The sequence below is a fragment of the Temnothorax curvispinosus genome, unplaced genomic scaffold (assembly GCF_003070985.1).
Source record: "Temnothorax curvispinosus isolate PA1 unplaced genomic scaffold, ASM307098v1 QBEX01013201.1, whole genome shotgun sequence".
Taxonomy (NCBI): domain Eukaryota; kingdom Metazoa; phylum Arthropoda; class Insecta; order Hymenoptera; family Formicidae; genus Temnothorax; species Temnothorax curvispinosus.
The window spans coordinates 3,462-26,718 of record NW_020222981.1 but is presented as its reverse complement, the minus strand read 5'-3'; the positions used below and the strand labels follow the sequence as shown (position 1 = coordinate 26,718).

The following is a 23,257-nucleotide window of genomic DNA, read 5'->3' as shown; positions in this document are numbered from 1 at the left end:
TTACCACTACACACATGTATACACATGTCGACGCTCACTTTTTGCCGCCTGACGTAATCGAAAAATTAAACGTCTCGTAAAGCGGTCGTTCGGGATCCCTCGGCCTTTTCGAATCCTCGTCACCGAGCACTTCTTATCGCCGGGCCGCTGTCGCGGGCGCAAACGAGATTCGCAGCTGGTAAAGACAGCTCTTGCTGTAGGCATCAAGCGCGTTCGAAACTACACGTTCAGGCTGCGTTCCGATATTCATTGCCAGTATCTGAAGATCTATAGCGCACGTAACTGACGTAACGTAAACTATAGATTTTCAGTACTGGCAGTAAATATCGGGACGCAGCCTGAGTCGTGAACAAAAATCACGTGAATTTGCAGTTTTCTTATTGATATTTGCTAATGTCGTTTATTTTAATATTATTGTTTATTTATTTTAAAATAGAAATTTAATTCACTAAAATTGTATCATGAAATTCCGCCACTCGACTACATAAAAAATATGAAAAATATTAGATATCAATTAAAAAATCATTATACTTGTAATAAATTTCGAAATTCAATAAAAATTGATAAAAATGTGTTATTTAGAATTTATAAATATTATACGAAAATATTCGTAAATTAAAGAAAAACATGAGAGCATAGATCGAACTTCTAAAAAAAAATTGACCCAGCGCGTCATTACTTATTATCGATACGGTATATTAATTATTTTACAGAGGCAGGAAGTGATAAATTAAGAGCCTGTTAATATATTCAAAAATGTCACAGTATATAGCAACGGATATGTGAATTCCGTTTTCTCGTCGCAAAAGTAGGTCGCTCGGATAAGGGGTCAAGAAACCAACGACCGAAATCATTCAGTCATCCACCGTGTGTGATAATTAAACGCTTTTCTTACCGCTCAGCTTTCCCGGCAACTTCCAGGCAACTTAACCCTTTCCAGAGCGAGTGGCCTAATTTTCTCGCATCGATGAACTCTCTCGCGATCCCCTAGACATTCACCCTCCCGCTCTCGTCGCCGTGTGTCTCTTGTTTTTTTTTTCTCTCTTTTTCTCTACTCTCTCCCGTATTCCCGGTAATAGAGGCGCACACGAGAGATCGTCCCGTCCGTTTTTCTCCGTCCCGTTTCCGTCCCCCGCGACGAGTGCAATTCAAGTCGGCTAAGGGCGCTCCGCCAGCGCGAGAGGTTAATGAGAGCGAGCTACCCCCTTCACACATGCGGGCATCTGTGTTTGCGCGCGAACGCGGGGAGGAGAGGGCCGAGGCGCACGTGGAAAAAAACACGCGCAAAGGAACGTATACGACATCCGGTTCATCGACGAAGCTGCACTCTCGAGCCCCACTCTCTGATCTTGCACGCTCGGCTAAATTAAAATGCAACCGACATCCCACCCTCTAGCCAGACCCGTCACCCCGCAGCTATTATTGCCTCAAATCGCTTAATCGTTCGTTTTGCCCCCAAATTGAAAGGACCATTCAGAGAGAAGAGAGAAACCGTTCGAATAAACCTTCTCATTCAAATGATTCGATTGAAGGAATTTGCCATTCAAGCTTATGTTATGTTATTCTCTTTGTTGCTTTATGTTCAGTCGAGGTGTTTTCGTAAAAATAATATGTAAATTTAGATATGAAAGTAATAGCTTTCTTAATATTTTGATTTTTATAAAAGTCATTTCCATGACAAAAAGTTTGTCACGTTTGCTATTAACAATTACCTACGTTGATTTAAATTGAAATATCCGGAATTTTTTAAAAAAGGTAGTTAAAAAATGATTTTTTAAGTGGACAAAGGATATTGAAGCTGTACTGGCGATGATTCTATTATACTTTGACTTTGATATAATTTCATTAAAAACATTATTTATAACAAATACGATGTGCATTTGTATCCGTTTAATAATATTACAAATAAAATATATCTAACCCCGAAATTATATGATAATCACATATATTTTTTGCATGTAACATATCGAAAAAATCGGAAGTAAAAGATGCCTTCTCTATGTTTAACAGAGCGTTATCTCGGATTCTCTCTTTCTCTTCGATGATACTTGTCGGTTTGCAGATTTCGATCGCGTATCTCGTTAGAAACACGTTATTTACGGGTCACAAAATGTTCTAGATTTTTAGCTCCGACGATTCACGGTTTACGGAATATTCCGGGTTGAATATTTCGATTTGGATGATTATCTGCATGCGCCGGCATATTAATAACCGGAGTTCCGAGAGCACGGAGTACTCCGGAAAACGCGGAATATTCCGTGATCCGCAGATAACGCGTATTGAAGTATGGCAGAAGTTAATTACAACGCTGCATAGTTTCGGGATACGACAGCAATATCGCGGGAAAGAATTAAGAGTTCTGATCAAAATTTCCTTGTTGAAATTAATTGGAGAGTTAGAAATTGTTGCGACGCGAAAAAACGGAGCTATCGTTCCACTCTTTGTCCGCTACGTATAAGCTTCTCGGCAGATGGACAGGCCGTTTGTAATTAAGCTTGATTTTATTACGGCGCGCGGCGAGAGCGTAAACCAAGAAGCTACCTATGGGCGACGCGAGACGCGGTTATTCAAGGGGTTAATTAAATTGTTAAGCCCCTGTCGGTAATGATGGGGTTTTGATAGAGCTTTTCGACCGGAGGCTCTAGCTGGAAACTATGTAATCACCACAAGGGTTGATAGCCTCTATACGCGAACGCGCGTTGATAATATACGTGTTCAGTCTTGTTCTAAAATAAAGAACGAGGTGCACGTAATATAAATGAAGTATAAACACAAAGTATAAAAAAGTAAGCAAGCAAACTGTCTTATATATACGAAACACTTAAGTTGTACGAAGAAGAAAAGAAAGCAGCATGAAAGGAGAGATATAGTCTTCACTATTTTAACTCTATACATAGAGAGGGATAACTGATCTCAACAATAATAATAATTAGTATTATCAATAAAATTATAATATTCAGTGTATAACTTTTTCAAATCACACATCAGATTTTTTATTCTTATGTAATTCTCTTTTTGTCTCCAATTCATCATTGTAACTTTAGAAATAATTCTTCACTATAGAAAAAGATATTTTTTATAGATATTTTTAGATAGTTTTGGAAATATGGATTTAATTATTTGTTTGATTTATAAATGCTGAACATTTTTTAAATGGTAACCCGCAGGAGAGGGAGTACAATAATCACCCTACCATCGAGCCAGAACGAGTTTCGAACTTTCGGGCGTAGATCAGCACCCTAACTCGTCTCAAATGTTGCCGAAGGGTGGTACGGTTATAGGTGTACTGGCCCCCTTTTCGCTAACGGTGTGGCATTCAGCCATGAGTCATACCCCCTATAGGTCGCCCCCGAGCGTGACGTCATTACTGAGCTCTCTCCCTCGGCGAAAGCATGTCATCCTCGAGTTATTATGCAAGGGATCGAGCTTACGGCAGAGCTCTGCGCTCTATCTCTCTGGAGATTTCTTTGCTGATATTCTCGATCCTGAAGCCGCGCGACGCAATTCCAAACCTATCTTATAGCCCGTTATTATTTTTCTATATAATAAGAACGGTTTTATTGCAATTCATATCACATGTGAATGGTTGTAAAATAGATCGTTGAATTTTGACAGTTTAATCAACTCAAATTTCATGTTTTTTTAACGAAAGCGTCGAAACATTGACCCGATCTAATAATAAGAGATCAAAAGTGAAATTAGATGAAATTATTAGAACCGTGGAATTTCAAGCGGATTTTCAAGGAAAATTCCGAGTTATTTGAGATTTGGAAATATGAAAATTGTCAGACTGCACTGAAATAACCGCTGAAAGAATATCATCTTCAAATTATTCAAGGAATATTATATAGAGAGAAAGTGCATGCCTGAACTCGGTAAATAGATACGGCGTTACACGCTTCATTCGCCTTCGAGCGAGAGTTTTCTCTCTTTTATAGGGCGAGCAGTAAAAACGGATTGGCGCAACTTCCCGTTCGCGCTCCATAAAATAGAGTTTGCTCGGAATCGCGAGCGTGATATCGCGACTGGAGCGAACGTTAAAAAGGTCACGCGTTTTTAGCCCGATTCGCGCCTCTGTCTCTTCATTTATCGCCCACTTATATGCACTTGTATGCATTGTGATGCGAGGGGCGGCGCATCGTGGCTATGAACGCGGAAAAATATCAGCGGCAGAAAAATGTCATGTACTTTCCCCGCTGAACAAGTGATATAACGTTATTAATATTCAACGCAGATCGGCAATATGAATATTTATATTTATTAAGTGCTATTCGAGTTATTATATTCCTTAACGCAGACGTTACCACAGACGTACACGGGATCCATACTGGTGGCTGTGAATCCTTACAAAGAAGTGGACTTCTACACGAATGTGAGTAATTTATTTGCGAAATCGTATATAGCTGAGAGCGCGAAGGAAAGGGCGAGAAAAACAAAAATTTGACATTTTTTTAAAGCTCCTATCATTATTGGCGTTTTAATTATATTATTTTTGCGTGTATTATTCCTAATGTCGTTTCATATCATTGGCTATTGAAAGCAATCTAAAATATATTAAATTTTATTCAAACTAGAATATGTTTATAATTAATTATTATTGTTATCTGTAATATCATATTAATTATAATTAATTATTATTGTTACCTGCAATATTAAATATTTATAATTAAAATATTGTCAAAAAATTTTAATAAGTTAAATATTATATACAAGAATTATAGAATAGAATATTATTACGTGTGCGTGCGCGTATAAGCTCTGGGAGGAGAAGCTAAGGAGAAGTTAAATGGACGACGTGATGCATGCGCGACACTTTCTGCAGTTTTTAGAGATTGTTTACTTGAGATACGTATACACCTCGCTGGTTCGGAATACGAGAACGGAGAAAGAACGTTTTCCATTCGAGTGAGGTATACAAATCCGATACAATGAGCATTATCGGCACACGACGTGATCGATAGGGTGGGCTCGATAGATCGCTCGTGTGTACGGAATAACGCCGTGCTTCCTGCGCGCGGCTGACAAAAACCGGAAACGCCCAGCCAGGAATAATAAATATCCAGGCACAATGCGTGATGCCGCCGCCCCGTGCGGTGCAAGGTGAAAAAAAGAGCCGCGGAATGCTACGCGCGTCGATCTTCTGGGCGGTGATAAACCGCTCTCGTCGTCACCCATACCGCCATGCCACGTTGAAAGATTAAAACTGCTGTCGCGGATCTTTCGACATCTCGTCGAACGCACTTCTTACGCGCGGCTCGGCTGCTCTTGCCGCAACGCGCATTACGAAAACGAGCTGCAGTCTGTTTAGCGGTATCAAATGTATGATAATGCGAACGTTAGCACTGCAACGAAACTTCGCAGCGTCCAATGAAATTTTCACCTCGTTACTTTGTCGGGACTTTAACGATAAAACTACTAATTGCGTTCAGGTCATTCAACTGTTCGTATTGACAAATATCCAACGAAGAAAAAAGCAGGCGCGATATGTGGCGTTAGATTTAATTTAAAGATTAGAAAGAGCAGAACGTGATTGTGATCTTTTACGTCGTATGAACTTGGAAGAAATTCCTGAAAAAATTATTAAGATGATAAGAATTATTCGCAAGAATAAAACTTCTCTATTTCAACGGAATTATTGCACAATGCAAGGATTTTCCAAAATCTTTACATTTTACTTCACTTTTATAAAAGACAATAATTCTATAAAGATCTGCAAATAAGGTAATTAAAAAATACGTAACTGTATAAAATATCTTGCTTCTCGTGCATTATTTTTGTAACTGTAGATTGTTAATTAAGCGATCAATCAATTTGAAATATATATAGAGAAATGTCATTATTTAGTTGCATATATTTTTTCAATTCAGGTTTTCCAGGTTTCTTCTCTTGGAAAATTCTCTTAGAATCGTATATTAAAATCGGACTCCACCTAAAATTAAGAACGTAATGATCAATTCAGCTCCTCGAATTTTTGACAGATTCTTTCTTCGAATCGCTCACAGCTCGCAAAATATAACTTTGATACTTTAATATTGCGGGAAAATTTCCTTTAAATTGAGAGATTATCGTTAAAAAATAATGCATGAGAAGACACGCTCTATGTTGAAGTATGTATTTAGATTGTTGGCTAAGTTGCGAGTTTTTTTTTCTCATCGCGCAGACCCTACCCGGCGATGCACTTCCGCATGTGCACACATGCAATTTGCATACGATTATTCGTGCAAAATTATCGTGCTTGTGGCGGACGAGTTTTGCCGCGAACGGCTTCGCACAAATCCGCAAAACGCGCCGCGGCAGGATACGTATTTTATCGTAGTTAGCCCTCGGTGTGAAAACAGGAAACGGAACCCGCCGCAACGTGTTTATGCCTCGAGATAACTCGGCGAAACCGACGAACGCGACTGCTGCTCTTCGACAGCGGTTTTTCTGGGTCACGCTGATGAAACGAAACTCCGAGCGATAGCACGCTCGACTTATTTCTTCACGTGACAGGACGATAATGTTATCAATTTTAGTTCAATTAGGATGCTCATGTATACACGCGGGGATTGATTCGTTCGCGCGGAAATGCATCGCGAGGCCTTTATCGCGACGAGCTGTTGCTCGACGTTTGCGATCGAGGGTGGGTGAAACAGATAAATTTCTCCTCGTTCACCGTTTATCTGGCGAAACGCTAAGTGCACACACACTCCCGATAATCGAGCGGTGCAGTTTTCCCTTTCCCGCTAACACCGGGATGCAGCTATTTTCGGGCGCACGTGGTGCGCGGCGGCTTCGCTCCCTCGCACGTCGCAGACTCATCGTCAATAGTTATGTCTCGAATCAGGGGTGAATTATTTCTGGGTACCGAGTAGCGGCAGCAGCTCCGAGCAATCGGAGGGAGGAAAAGAACCTTGTCGCGAGATATGTTTCTTAAAACTTCTATGTTGAATTAAAAACTTAAGAAATAAAGAGAATCTGTTTGAAAAAATCTGAAATCCTTGGATTTTCAGTTTATTTTTATCAAAACTATCCTTTGCTTTTAGTTTGCCGAAATACTATCTAAGTTTCATTTGACTTTTAGACTTTTATGCCCGTTCTAGACTGGAGGATGAGCCGACTCTCGGCTCATCCGAGTGAGTGGTGTAGACGGGTAAAAATCTATAGTTTATGTATAGTTTATGTCACGTACACTATAGAAGGCGGATGAGCCGAGAGTCGGCTCATCTTCCAGTCTAGAACGGGCATTAGATAAGTTTTGTTTCGTTTTGAAAAGTTTTTGCGTTGATATTTGAAAATATTGATGTGTTCTTCTCATGTTTATGATGGGTTCCATCCTTTGTTGTATTGAAATTAAAAACCATAATTTTATATATTTTAGTAGAGTTGAAACACGATGAGACTCTGCGATTACTCTGAATAAGAAAACATAAAAACTGCTAAAAGTCTGAAAAAATGTGTTTGATATTATTATTTCTGAATAATGTACTTGGGCAAAGAGCTCATTTTCGGCAAGTGATAGTTTTGATACTTCTTGACGAAATAGGAGGTTCGCTAAGTATTAAGCTAACAAATGGCAGGCCTCTTCGAAGTTTCGAAAGAAATTCTTCAAATATTATTCTGTGCAGCGGCGCGTTTACGGCCCGGAAAGCGTCGAGCGGCGGTGCATTGCGACCGTAAATTGAATTGGACGGTGAGAACCGCCGGAGTCCCGAGTGCAGCGATAAAATTTACTTTGTCTCGTGTTTGGGAACCGAGCTGGCTTTCCAAAAGCTTTATACGTTTTTTTGCACTTTCCCCACATTTCCTCCTTCATAGTATACATATCCTTCGAACAGGAGGCTTTTTTTCACCGTGGAGGTGCTACCCTTTTCGATGTTCAGAAAAGTTTTCCTCGAAACTGAGTTGCGCTAAAATTTCCAGGGGAAAAGGTCGATGATGTATTCTTTTTCATTAGCCCGTCTTTGGCAATTTATTTTAGTGTCCAAAATGTTTTCGAAACAATAGAACAATTAACGTGCACTAGAGCAATCACGCGCGGACAGATTCGTGCGAAAGGAAGAAAGGAACTGATTGTTGGGGTAGACTCACGTGACCGCGGTGCGTTATCCCCGTGCACTCGTGAAAATTTGCGTGCTATACGACATCACGCGTGATTTGCGAAGGTCAGCTGGGGTACCGCCGACCGAGGACTCCTGCCGGGATTATACAAGGAAGAGGGTGGCACGCCGTGGTGGTGCACGCCCCGCGTTATTGATCGCGCCGTAGCATGCGGATCGGATTCGGGACTCGGCGTGGTCGCCTCGGGGCCGCCAATTCCGCACATTTCTGCCGGGTGGCTCTCGCTGGATCCTCGGCAGAGTGATCGCGACGATCTAACGCGCGAGAATCGCGATCGAATTTCCAAAGGGTGACGACGATTACGAAAAATTACAAACGTACATTTGCGTTAACAAAATTCGTGATAAATCCTTCGAGGGAATAAACCTGGCCCCCCTCCCCCGTTTTGAGAAAACAGATCTTTAAAGGTAACCACGTGGAAAGCCTTTTTTGAAATTATCGACGGACGAAGGCATAGAAGTGTGCTGCAATTATTAATTACCAAATTAATTATTACGAAACAACGATGTTATAAATTCACATATATATAAAGCTTTTTAAAATATTGAATAGTATTAGATTGTTTTGATTAACTTTAATTTTATTTTACAATATTGAATAAAATGCCAGAAAGAGAAAAAACTGAGCCATTCTCTTTATTAAAAGAGTAACAAAGGGAATAGCATCCTGATCCAATTCTTTTGCTTGCTAATTAGATCGCTGCGCTCAATTTCTGTGCACTTCCCAAGCTAAGAATAATTCAGTTTCGACATCGCATCCTTATATTTGTATCTCAGGTACATTAGCGACGTATAATATCGCTCTATCTGATCGATGAGCAAGCAAATACACTCGGATTGTTGTCGAGGTAAATGATTGCTACTTCTACACAGTAAACTCACAATCAAGTTGTTCAAATATTTACCGATATTAATGGCTTGGAAGTACGAAAGACCTGTGTGAAAGCTTTCATCGGTTATCGGATCAATTATTTCACGATTGGAATATGATTACGCGAATTATTATTCACTCAGTAGACAATCATTCCGTGCAAGACTACACAGAGATATTTGTTGTTTTTTTTTATTGAAATTGAAAATTATCTGCGACGATTTAATTCTCTCAACGTACAGAAAATAATATAATAAACGCGAAGGAATAATTGACAATTTTTTACGACTATTACTTGATATCGGATAACCGTGTAATTGGATTTCGACCGAACGTTCCAATCAGATCGAACGTTCCAAACCTCACGGTAATCGATTTAATGAGCAATCAGCACTTGCGGTAATCGAGGAAGCTAACACGCCAAAAATGGGTCGACCCGTTTCATCCGCAGACGCGGGTCTCGAAGATACCTATCACAAATCTACAGCAAACATTTCTTTTGTAAATGGAGACCGCAAACAGTTCCTTCGATCCTACCGAGGTAAACGGAAATCGCTGTTAATCAATCGCCCAAGCTATAGTATTTCGCCTTTCGGGTTTAACGCCCACCGTTGTTCGTTGTTCGATTTTTCGTAAACGAAAGCGGGGCGTGAAAAATCATCAACGCAAGTTTTCTATATCGGAGCACGACGACACGCGTTCAATTCCCTCGCAGACGATACTGATCGATGGACGTGACCCACTAACGAAATGGAACGAGGAATCGACATCCCTTTGCACCACCATCGGGGTGTCGGTGTTAACGACGCGGCGGCAGGCTTAAATTAATTAAAAAAAGCGACGCTAGTTATAGCAATGGGAATTAGCTCTTGATCACTATAGCGGAATAAATATTTTCGTCCAAGAGAATGTCGAGGACGTCGAGGATAAAATATTTAACATTTGCAATTAATCATGAATAAGATGATGACTTTTTATTTGATTATTACTTTAGGCTTTTTAATTTTATTTAAATAAAATAATGTAAATGATCCGTAACTTTAGATGTAGAATTTTTCAGATTTTAATTACTTAATCTTAAAAAATTGCTTTGTCATTTATTAATGGCATTGGTGCATGCTGCTACAGAAATAGAATGACAAAATTAGTTAGCAAAATTAATTTATCACAATGTGTAAATGACAAAGTTTTAATTTGTAATTTATATTCAGTTTTAATTGCGGATCACGTATATGTACTTGATATTATTTTAGTACATTCGAATTACACTTATGAATGACAATGAGCAACTAACGAATACGAAGATTTAAAGTAAAACCAGACATTTTGACGGAGACACACTTAATGTTTGTAAGAGACAATCTAGATAAATGTATACAAAAATAGTATCTAAATATTTGGCGATACTAACTTACTCATTTTTTTTATATTTAAACATTTTCTGGAATATTTTCTTAGAAGCAAATTGTAAAGTTCAAAACTTCCAACATTAAGCAGTTTAGAGGAACGTGAAGATACGATATTGAACAGGATTACACAATGTGGCAAGTATATATTATTGTATATGGATGCAGTCGACTTCTTCGAAAAAGAAGCAACGAGAGGTATCGAGACTTCCGGAGGCGTCGCCTGAAACGCGTCCTTTCACACTTATTTTTATATCCCAGCTTGTTTTCTTAAGGCTTTCCGACCGCGCCGCGGCTTATCTCGGACAAGGCATCCTCTACAAAAATCTACCTTGAGATAATTTCTTTCCAAAATAACTTGCTGAGGCTGTATTGGGATGTCTCAAATCGTTCTGTAACAATACAAACATGCAGAATGCGAATTTGTTAAATAAAGTTGTTGACCTATATAAATAATTAAAGGCAGCACAAATTAAACTTGGCTTTTAATTTTAATGTAATTTCATCGATTTAACTAATTTTTTCACACAAAGAATTAGGCAAGAAAAAAATTTAAAAATTATTACACCAATCAAAGCTATATTTAGATTGGATTTGAATATTTGTTTATAGTATATGTTTATTAGAGCAATTTAATCACAAAAGATCGAGATGAGATATGCATCGAAATTGAATTTCATTTAAATAAATGAATAGTATTTCTTGTTAACGTTATCCATTAAATATTATCCATTATTCTCAATTAAATGTTATTTAGTTGTTGATTCAGTGTTTCAGTTCCGATTTTAGCTCGACATATTCTTTATTAACTTCAGCTTACATCGCCAAGAAGTGGACTTGATTTACGATGTTGTTTTCAGAAGTAATTAACAGAATCAATTAATTAAGAATTTATAGTCTACTTTATTCTTGTGTGTATACTGTATGTTTGTTTTTTTTGTGGCGAGGGTGATGAGCTTAACCCAGTTAATGAAGGTCTTTATAATGTTATCAGCTTTTTAAGATTGACTTCTCGTAAAGAAATGAAAGTTGCAGCGCTGGGGAAATCGCGTCGTAACGAATGAAAATTGCGATATTATTTCCACGGCTAGAAATAATTCATCAGGTCCTTTCTCGATTTTTTTCCGAGGTTTTCCGCTGGAAATATAATCTTCCCGTCATCGTGCGGTTCGGTGGGTTCGTTCTGTCCCGGCGCAATGTATCTTCTTGTTATCGCACGGCAATTCCAGGCGAGTGCATTTCATCCGCTAACGGGCGTCGCGGCACATTCCCGCTGGCTGACGGTCGGAGGCGGCCCGACGCGAAACTGGGTTGCACTACTTCGGCTGTGAGACTAACGGCCGAGAGCGACAGCCCTGCAGGCAGAGAGCGGCGGCGTTTTGCGGGGCCTATGCCTATGTATATAGTTATATCCGCGTCCCGGGGGAGAAGGATGAACGAAGAGGGCCACGGTGGAACTCGGTCATCGTCGCCTCTGCACGCGCCTATCGGATGTAGTCGCCGATTAATCGGGTTACCGGGGTTGACGCGATACACCCGCGTTTATATTTTCAGACCCCCCCCCCCCCCCCCCCCCCCCACGGTCGGATTATCGCTATCACGCACGAAGGTCCTGACGTACACCCTCCTTACTATGAGCTAAAAGACAGGATATAACAAAAAATTCTTAACAGCACTGTAAAAAAATTGTGTAAAATTACAGGTAATTTTGAGACCCACTATAATAGGTGTAAATTTCCACACATTTTTAATTTGTGTAATTGTAATACAAAATTACTTTTTCCTTCCGTACTGTAATTTTGTAAAAATACAACCATTATATTGTATAATTACAACTATTAGTGGGTCTCAAATTACCCACTATATTAGTTATTTTACAAAATTTTTTTACAGTGAGGAGCATTTACATTTTACTTTATACGTCAAATGTAATCAATGTAATTAATCGTGTATATTATGTACATATAATATTTAATTTTACAAAAGACATATGCGCAATGTTGTCTTAACATCAGTACTTCCTACGAAAAGAAATTTGAAAACTCTGGCACTCTTAGAGAATTCTTCTTCTGCCTGGAAAATCAGGGAATGTTCAGAAAATTCTACTAAGATTGGAAAGTTAAAGAGTATTTATATTATCTTTTGGAAGATTTCGTTTTTATTTTATGGTTACCAAACACAAGTCCTGTTTGAGACTTTTAGATAAGTTCTGTTTTAGAGGGAGAGATTTCTCTCGAGATAAAATATAAAAGAATTTCTAATGAATTTCTTAGGTAAAGAATACTTAAATGTTGACATTTCACGTTCACGGAAGATTGTATCTTGTATTTCTTGGAGAGGGTGAACACTTCATGTAACACGTAATATATCTTTCTTTAAAATCATCTTGTACTATACACAAGATTTTTTAACGTGAGAATTAACGCGACTCTTTGGAGGTTCCGCTAGTCTTTTATCTGCGTCCGTGAAGATCTCTTCATTCTAACATAATAGACCGAGTTTACTTTTCGTTTTTCGTGCGGCAAGAATGCTGCCTCGCGCGAATCGGGCGAGGCTTTTAAGACCGTCCGTTCTCGCGAGGTCGCGGCTTAAAAGAGGAGCGGCGCGGCGCGGCACCTCGTTAACGGCCGGAACCCGTTTTCACCGAAAAAGGGCGTCTTCCACGTCTTTTCGCAGGAGTACGTGAATCGATACCACGGCCAGAAGATGGGCGCCTTGGAGCCGCACGTGTTCGCCCTGGCGGAGGCGGCGTACAAGTCCCTGCAGGACACCGCGAGCAATCAGTCCTGCGTGATATCGGGCGAGAGCGGTGCCGGCAAGACCGAGACCACCAAGTTCATCCTGCAGTACCTGTGCTCGGTCACCAGCAACGTCGACACGTGGGTGGAACAGCAGATTCTGGAGGCCAACACCATCCTCGAGGCGTTTGGTAATTATCCGTTAATAACATCCCGGTCTCAAATTAGCACGCTCGCGCTCGTAATTTCGAGATTACACATCTTTGCTGCATCTATTATTAATTTTGTTAGAAAATGGTCATGATAAAATTAAAACCCTCTGCTTCGGTCCACATTGGATGGATTTTATCTTTTAATTAGATCAAATTAATCCAATAGCGATTCCCTAATTACTATGATGAAATAATTTCTTAATCGCTGTGATGAAATTTGAATGACATGATTAGTGTAATAAATTTAGACAACACAATTATAATAAAGAAGGATAACGTTATAATGTTCTTGATTTTCGTAATAAATAGAGAGATGTAAAATACTTTTTACTACTAGACTTGTTTGATACCAGATCTACGAAGTCATTATTAAGTGCGTTTATAATCTTAGACTTGGATTAGATATCTGATACTGAAAATATATATCTATTATAAAATTGGATATATAATTGATCTCAGGGTCGAGAAATCTATGTATAGTTCGAAAACTCGTGAAAATATGTAAACTCATTTATTATATAGGAACGACTGGAATGTCAAATGTCAGAAAAAGAACTAAGGGTTAAAAATAAATTGACTATCTCCAGGAACAACTTATCTCCGTCGGGATTGAATTTATACCATTTACACCGCGTTACGGTAACAGACAGTTAAACAAGAATTGGCTTTACGACCAGAGCAAAGATAAACGGAGACGATAGAGTAGATCTTAATCGTGCGTTCAGAAGTAAACAACCGCGATTCATTAATCGAAGTCTAGGTATACGAGCGCGGCAGCAGCAACTCAGGTGTTAAATGCAGCGACGACGAGGGGGAAACGAATGTAGGTCACGAGGCAAAGAGGTTTTATGAATAAAACAGATCAGACTGGCGTCGTTCATTCACCTGCATGAAATATAATGCCTTTTTATAATCTATCTTATTCTCGGAATTGTTTGTCTTCGTCACAGTCGTGTTTAGCCCGTGTCTCGCATTTAAATGAACCTGGAAAAATCCCTCTTTCTCCTGTCCTGCATATTCAAATTGAGGTAGTTCCAATAAAATACACCTCCCTCTTAAAAATGCATTATAAAGCATACATAATTTATAAACGAAATTAAAGAGAAATGCTCTTGACGCAACAATACTCGTGAGACTTTTACATTTTTAAAGAATATTTGACTTGCGAGATTTTGAAATTTCTCCCCCGACGTTCGGAGAGTACGACAGAGTTTAATTTTTCATTCGCGTTAAAACAGGCAACGCGAAAACCGTGCGAAACGACAACAGCTCGCGCTTCGGCAAGTTTATGCAGGTGTGCTTCGACAGCAAGTGGATGATCAAGGGCTGCATCATCCAGGACTACCTGCTGGAGCAGAGTCGTATCACCTTTCAGAGCCCCGGGGAGCGCAATTACCACGTGTTCTACCAGCTGGTCGAGGCCGGCACGAGGGACAAGGAATTCGCGGAGCAATATAAGCTGAGGCCGGCCAGCCACTACAAATATCTCAATCAGTCCGGCTGCGTGAAGATCGATGGAATTTCCGACTCTAAAAGGCTCGACTCTCTCAGGCTCGCCTTCAATGTGCTTCAGGTATTTTCCTGCCCGAGAAGGAGAATATATATACATTTCGCGCGGTATTATTCCTATTATTGTCAAGTAATTATTACCTGTCTTCCGTGTAGATCGCGCCGGAAATGTGCGAAGGCATCTTCCGGGTTCTATCGGCCATCTTGTGGCTCGGGAATTTAAGCTTCGAGGACGTCGACGGCGAGAGATGCGAGTTGTCGAAGGAGGACGGTGACATAGTCGACACGGTCGCGCCGCTACTGGGTCTCCAGGTGGAGGATCTCACCAAAGTGGTGCTGATACGACAAATAAATGTTCGCGGTAATATCACGGAAATCCCGCTGAAGGTGCAGGAGGCCCGGGAGAATAGGCACGCGATGGCAAAAGCACTCTACTCCCGCACCTTCGTTTGGCTTATCAACCACATCAACAACTGCACGAACCCGGGCCAGGATATCTCGCGGTTCCTCGGGGTTCTCGATATCTTTGGATTCGAGAACTTCACGCTGAACAGCTTCGAGCAGCTCTGCATCAACTACACGAACGAGAAGCTGCACAAGTTCTTCAATCACTACGTCTTCGCGTTGGAGCAGGAACTCGTAAGCTTATTTCAGTGCTCAGAATTTTTATGTGATCAATTTGAACACTACGAGTTTTTAGAATCTTAAATTGTTCGGTTTGTCAGAATTTAAGTATTCAATTTAACTTTTAGATCTAAAGATCTAAAATGAAACAAGCAAAAGCGGTTTATCTCTGTTTTCTTGCAATAGCTATTTTTTTTTAATTTTCCGTAATGTTCTAACTTGAATTATTTGAATTTAAATTAAGGAACATTTTTATTTCAAACTGTTTATTCAGTTTGTTCGAATCTTTTGTCTGAATCTTAGAACTTTAATCTATCCTCCTTCGTTTTTTATTGTGTTTTATCACGGTTTATTTAGTCTGCGTTCGCTTACTTACATTGGGAAAATAAAATCTATGATACACGTTACATGTATTATATATTTTATTTTCCCCAATGGCCCCCAATGGGAATAAACGAACGCAGGCTTACTATAAATGAATAAATGACTAAATGAATATCGAATGAATGTTCAGTATCACCAAGAGGAGATCCAGTACTCCCACATCACGTTCACGGACAACACCATGTGCCTGGAGCTGATCGAAAAGCCCCCGCGATGTGTTCTTAAGTTACTCACCGAGCAGTGCCATATGCCGAAGGGCTCGGATCTAGCCTACTTGACGAACCTACACGCTGAATTTGAGAACCATCCGTGCTACGTGAAGGGAGATGACCGACGGAAATGGGAGACGGAATTCGGGGTCAAGCACTACGCCGGCTGCGTGACGTATACCGTCGAAGGTTTTGTCGACAAGAATCGGGACGTGCAGCAGGACGTGTTCTTCGACTTCATGTCCAGGAGCACGAATGAATTCGTACAGGAGATCAGCGTCTATCAGGACCTATTGGGATGTACCGTCGCTCGTGCGACCGGCGGCACAACCACCACGATGTCCCGAGGAACGTCCAAAGGCAAGCCGACCCTCTGCGACTCGTTCCGGCACCAGTTGCAGGCCCTGGTAGACGTGCTGCAGGCGACGACGCCGTGGTACGCGCGTTGTATCAAGCCGAACATGGAGAAGATGGCCAATAACTACGACGAGAAGCTCGTTATGGACCAACTTAAGTATCTCGGTATGCTCGATATCATACGCATACGCAAGGAGGGCTTCCCGATACACATGTCGTTCCACGATTTCGTTGCGAGATACCGTTGCCTGGACAAGAGCCGATCCTCGCTGTCCTCCAACGAGAAGGAAGCGGTTAGAAGTCTGATTGGTAGGCAAGGTATACCGCAAACTGAATGGCAGATTGGCCGGACGAAGGTGTTCTTACGGAGTTACGTGCACGAGCCTCTGGAAGATTCCAGGAACCAGATAATAACGCGTAACGCCATAGTGATACAGAAGATTTGGCGAGGATACGTCAAACGGCGAGGTACGGCCTCTTTTTTAGTAGAATAGAAATATATATCCTAAATTTGTAAAGATAAAATTATCTTTCGTTGAATTGTGTTATATTCTTTTAGTTTATTCGGAATAATAACAGATTTTTATTTGTTTGGAAATTATATTGTAATTAAAAAACATTTCTTGTTCCAATAGAGTACAAGCGTATAAGGGAGGCGTCACTGAAGGTGCAACATGCTTACCGCGGTTGGAAGCTGCGAATAATGTTCATTAGGAAACGCAGGGCAGCTGTAGTAATCCAGAGTCATTTGCGAGGTGTCTTCGCGAGGGAAGTAGCCGCGGCTCTGCGAGAAATGCGACGAGTCGACGAGGAAATGAGAAAGAGGGAGCGATTGGAGGAAGAACGAAGGATGATGGAGGACAAGAAGGCGTTGGAGGAGTGCCAGAGGTATGCTAGATCAATCCCGTTCGAATTTCTTAATTTCCATGAACCTTGCTTGTGTGGCAATCCTCGTGTAAGATAACCGATGGAACCGATTAGTTATGCGTGCCGATTGATTGTATGCGTTAATCGTTTCCGTTTGTGTTCCTTTTGTAGCGCGCAGTACGATGGTATTGCCGAGATGGAATCTGGGTAAGTCCAACGACGGAAAGGATCGTGTGACGTGTATATGACGGCATGCACTCGTTGCATGCTAAGTATCATCGCGTGTGGTTCAAACGTGTGCGGGCGTTATCGCTTCCTCGTTTGATACACCCGGGCATGGTTTTATACTAAACACCATTGTGATATTAAACGCTACATAGAAAATCACATGTTTACAATTGCGAAGTTGAATGGAAGAACGGCGTGAAGCACGAAACTTTAAGATATAAATATTATTGTACATGATACAAAATATTATATAATCTTTGAATATTTATATATCAAGAGAAGCATAAAACTACCGTAGTTAGCACACATATAAATAACGCAAATATTAAATTATTCTAGAGATTACAGAGAGTAGCTAAAATTTATTCTTGACTTGTATCTCTCTATTTTCTAAGGCATTTTTTTCGGCTTATTGCATCGAATGCCTGTAATATTGTTACACGCCAGCATTACATGAAATTCACTTTGCTCGTAACACCAGCATCTGCACTCTTGGAGAAAATTTGATCGACCTGCATTTCAATTTTTTTTTTTTTTCAATTTTGCAGGAGAGTGCAAGAAGAAATCGACGCGCTGTCGCAGATGGCCGAGCAGATGAACTCGAAGATGGCTACTACGGATTTGCAATCGGTGGACCTTGACAATCTATTCTCCTTCCTATCCGATGTACAATCAACTAAGAGCAATCAGATTATCGACGAAATCGGGGAACAGATGGACGAGTTGGTGGAGGACCTTGACGTAGAATTAGAGACCGTTATTCAACAAGAGATGGAAATGAATGCCAAGGCTGAGTCAAAGGTCGCTTCTCCCATTAACGGGCAGGAAGCGCAACAGCAGCAGCGAATGCCATGCACGAATAGCTTGAGCAGCAGCAAACTTGGTCAACCGAGTCTTCCGGAACCCACGGAACCGCCACCACCGCCGCCACCCCCGGCGCCGCCCTTAGCTATGAATGGCGATTCGTCAGACGACAACGGCGAGCCGATTTACGAGTCGGTGTTGCCGCGGGAGGCGAACGATCCCGGTAGTCCGGTCGTCCATAACGGCGGTAGTCCGGGCCAGATGCTGAACGGTGAGACCTGCGGATCACCGCCACCGCCTCCGCCAGGCGGCAAAATGACCAAAGAAATCGCCGGTAGTCCGCCATCCAGGCCGGAATCCAGAAGCTCCGGTCACCATCACGCTCACCATCACCATCACCATCATCAGACGATACCTCAGGCACAGCAGAACGGCCACGATCAGCCACAGCCGCAGTCGCAGGCGGCGCAGCAGCTGCCGGTGGAGCGCGAGCAGCGGCGCAAGTGCCGCGTGGAGCGCAAACTGCAGGAGCTCGAGGACAAGAAGGAGCAGGAGAACGAGGCGACCTATCACGATATCGTAGAGTTCGCGCAGAACTACTTCAACAGCCACGAACGTTCGCCGGAGGGCACCATAATGGCCACGTTGACGAGGAAGTCGCGCGGCAAGAGCATCGAGTTCATTCCGAAGTACGAGATGGTCACGTACTACAAAGGGTCCAGCATCCCGAACTCGCATATTCATATGTACGATCCCGATAACGTGAATGTTGCGTGTTCCGTATTCAGGGTACGTCCGGATTAATTAGACATTTACAGAAAATTAAAAAAAAAAAGAAAAATTATTGTTCACAATTTATAATTGAAATGTCTTCTAATTTTAAATTGAATTAACTTCGTTTTACACCTTCGATCTTAAATTTCGCAAAATTATTACTCGATATATAGAATCATCTTTGACGCTAGAATTGTAGTTAACATTGTAAAAAATATAGAAAAGTTTTTTCTTTAAAGAAGTTTTTTTTCGTTGATTTGTATTAGAGTTATGTATAATCATATTATATTCCTTTTGCAGGACTTGTGTAAGTACATTCGCGGTGAGATGAAGCTGGACCAGGAGATAGCTACGATTCAGAGTATCATCGCTTACGGGATCGAGCGGGAGGAGTTAAGAGATGAAATCTACGTGCAATGCATGCGTCAAGCGACGAACAATCCTAATGCCGAGTGGGCAGAACGCGTATGGCTATTGCTGTGCCTGGCGATCGTCGCCTTCCAACCGAGCAAGCTACTTTACAAGTATTTTGTCTCTTTCCTGAGGAAGAATCTTGCCCTCGAGGGCAAACTGAGGCAGTATGTGCAGTGGTGCGTAGACAACTGCAAGAACACGAAGGTATCTTGCCGGCAACATCCACCGTCCACGGTGGAGATCGCTGCTATGAGAAGACTGGGCACCATAGTATGCAGGTTCTTCTTCCTGGACGGAAGAACGAAAGCGATCGATGTACATCCGACCGATACGGCCGCTGACGCCGTCGCCAAACTAGGCGAGAAGTTGGGTCTTCGATCGCTGGAGGGTTGGGCCATTTATCAAAGCAGACCGGATGGAGAGGAGCATGTGCGGGCCCACGATTACCTGTACGACGTGATTGCCGCGTGGGAAATGTAAGTGTAAATTATTTACGTAAAGTGTATTATTTACATAGAATTATTATGTAAAATAATAACGCATCTTTAACTGCAGGAAACAATGCAAATTGAATACGGCACAGTCGACATTCTCAACGCTGCGACGCGGGAACAACACTACTTTGGGTAGCGGCGACAATCGTTTTGTCTTCAAACGAAGATTATTCCGTAATCCAAGGGAGATCTCGCAGGACCCTGTGGAAGTTAATATGTTATACGCGCAGGCGGTCTACAATGTCGTAAAGGTACAAAGACATACAATGTTTTATTATAACAAATTAATTGTTTATGTTTTTATTCTTATGGTCATCTATCTTTTTTAGTGCGACGATTTTCCGGTATCCGAGAAAGTGGCATTACAATTGGCAGGATTGCAAGCCCAGGTGTCCCTCGGCGATCCTAAGGATAACGACAGACTGGATTATTACAGCGAAGTGGACAGCTTTCTGCCGTACAGAATCAGTCGGGCTCGCGGCGACGACGTTTGGGTGCCGATTATAGCGCAAGCACACCGACAATACGGTGCCGGACGCAAAGAGCTCGCTGCCAAAGTCCTCTATCTGTCCTGCGTTATGCAATACCCGCTTTACGGCACAACGATGTTCAACGTGACTTATCGCGGATATTGGTCTTATGGCAATCAATTGATTCTCGGCATCAATTGCGACGGTCTGATGCTAATCAAGCCGGATGACAAATTCGTCCTGTCCGAGTATCGTTATCAGGACGTTGAGAGCATCATGCTGGACCCGAGTGACTCGTTCATCACGCTCTCGCTGCTACGACACAATCCCGACAGTTCGCACAAGTGCTTCGTTTTCGAGACCCTGCAGAAGAACGAGATAGGCAGTCTGATCGTCAGTTACTGCTCGGCGCTGGCGGGTTGGATCACGGAGAACGAGATACCCACGAAGAAGCTCAAGTGTATCACCAACGAGGATCGCATCCGGCTCTACCATAATCTGGTCAACTGCCGGCGAACTCTAGTCGACTCGGAAATCCTCAGGAAACCGCAGGATTCCGGCGGTGGTTTCCTCCGGAATACACTCAGGAGATTGTCGAAGCACCGGATAGAAAAGCTCAGGCAGGAACACGGAAGTGCCGATCACGGTGAGACTTACAAGGGTTTCCCGTATGCTTACTGGGCGTTCAGCAGGCAACAGATACCGCAGAGTCTGTCGAAGCTGCCCGATCCCGACGAGCAGGTGGCTCTAAATATCTTCCAGTTGATTCTAACTTACGCTGGACTCGGCCAGAACGGGGACACGGTGCGTAGGATCGAGGACGAGCACGTGAATCTCATACAAACCGTGATGGAGCGTTGCATACGAAAGGAGAACCTGCTAGGCGAGTTGTACCTCCAGCTGATCAAGCAAACCACCGATCACCCGGATCCTAATAATCGTGTCAATCTGCGACACTGGGCATTACTCTCGCTCGCGTGTTCCGTGATCCTGCCGCCTCAGAAGACCATACGCAAGTACTTGATCGCACACCTGAAACGATGCGCCAGCGATTACGTCACCGAGGAGGGCAAGTACGCGAGGTTCGCGGAAAAGTGCCTTTACAAGACTCAGGGCACTCGTAGGCGGCAGTGGCCGCCGAGTCGCGAGGAGATCATGTGCACCATTAATCGCCGGCCGATTTACGCGAGATTCCACTTTATGGACGGTCAATACCACGCCGTTGAGTTTCATCCATCTGCGACTGCCAGAGACGTCATGGAGATCATAAAGGCGAAGATGGGGCTTGAGGAGACTGCTATGGGTATGGCTCGGTGTTTTTATTTTCCCGTATCATTGCTCTAAATCTTCTTTGATGGATTTCTGACCGCCAGAGTTACAATATCACGTGCTCTAATTAAATATTGACATCTTCAATTGTGAAAATATTGTAGATCTACATTTAAATTTATTTCAACTTGTCCTAAATTTATTTGATTAATTTTTATCGCTGTTCTTTTATCCTTTATCAGGCTATGCGATTTACGAGGTGTTGGGGCCGACCGAGCGATCGCTGATTCCTGAAGAGAAGATAGCCGACGTTATGTCCAAGTGGGAACGGTACAGGGCGTCGCAGCAGGGTCAGCAGGCACGCAAGCATGCGCATCACCTCTTCCTATTCAAGAAACATTTGTTCTTGGATCAATATATGAACTTGGATGACCCCGTGGAAAAGGAGTTATTGTATCATCAAGTGCTGCACGACTTGCGAGCCGATCGGTTCCCGATCACCGAGAAAGAAGCTGTGAGTATCCGTTGCAACAACGGATTTCTACGTTTAATTTTCATAATTTACAGTGAGAAAAAGAAACAGCATCTTTAAAAATTGTTTACCAAAAACAAAGCATTTTGAGAAGTATTTTAAATAAAAGAATGTGAAAAGAGGAAATCAATTATGCATGAAGCATGCAAATATGCTTTTTAGTGTTTTTTTATATATCAACGTTAGTTTGAAACATCTTGTTTAATGGAATTATATGAGAAACGAAAAGATTAAAAAAAATTTTTGATTTTAAATAGAATTATTTTAAATGTAACTATATGATTTCTTTACACATATAATTCAAAATTGGCTAATTATTTTACATACAAAGTGTATTAAAATAAAATGACTAAAAAATCAGTAATTTATAAGATTCTAATCTTTTATGGTTTCTTTTTATATAAAATTGCATTTAACTTCTCTTTTATTTTACTTGATTTCACGTAGAATTTAGTATATATTTCTCGCATATATAATTACTGTATTCTATTGTAAGAATTTCACGAGACTATAATGTTACTTGCAGATGATGCTGACGGCTTTGCAAGCGCAGTTGGAATTGGGCGACTGTCTGGAAACGATATTAGAACCGGATTATCGAACGATATCGAGTCACTGCCTATCAGCGAGACTGGTGCCGTGCCTGTGCGTGGATGGTGTGCGCCAGCACCATCAATCCCTGCGCGGAATGACGCCGCCGGAGGCGAAGAAGGCTTTCCTAAATCTGATCCAGTCGTGGCCGTTGCATCGCGCGACGATCTTCGACGTGATGCAATCGTTCACTTCGAATTGGCCTCGTGTCCTCTGGCTGGCCGTCGATCAGCAGGGTCTACATCTTCTGGAACACCGTTCCAGGAACGCCCTATGTACTTACGAATATAGCAGTATTTTAAGTTATACGCCCGCCGTTAATTGCTTGATGATCATTACCGGTACGGATAAGAAGCAGAGCAAGGTCATCCTCACCACGTCGCAGGTAATGTGATCCAAATGTCT

General features: G+C 41.8%; 1 protein-coding gene across 1 annotated transcript; it reads left to right on the top strand.

Annotated features, from left to right (window-relative positions):
- Positions 1-4,244: 4,244 nt before the first annotated feature.
- Positions 4,245-23,237, top strand: LOC112463431 (myosin-I heavy chain; the record flags this gene model as incomplete). Its single annotated transcript, XM_025029840.1, has 13 exons — positions 4,245-4,372; positions 13,053-13,305; positions 14,565-14,899; positions 14,992-15,474; positions 15,974-16,877; positions 17,045-17,297; positions 17,448-17,483; positions 18,053-19,097; positions 19,383-19,972; positions 20,052-20,241; positions 20,320-21,763; positions 21,972-22,243; positions 22,788-23,237. Coding segments are annotated over exons 2-13 (6,225 nt in total), but the record flags the coding sequence as incomplete, so codon positions are not given.
- Between the last annotated feature and the right edge of the window lie 20 nt (positions 23,238-23,257).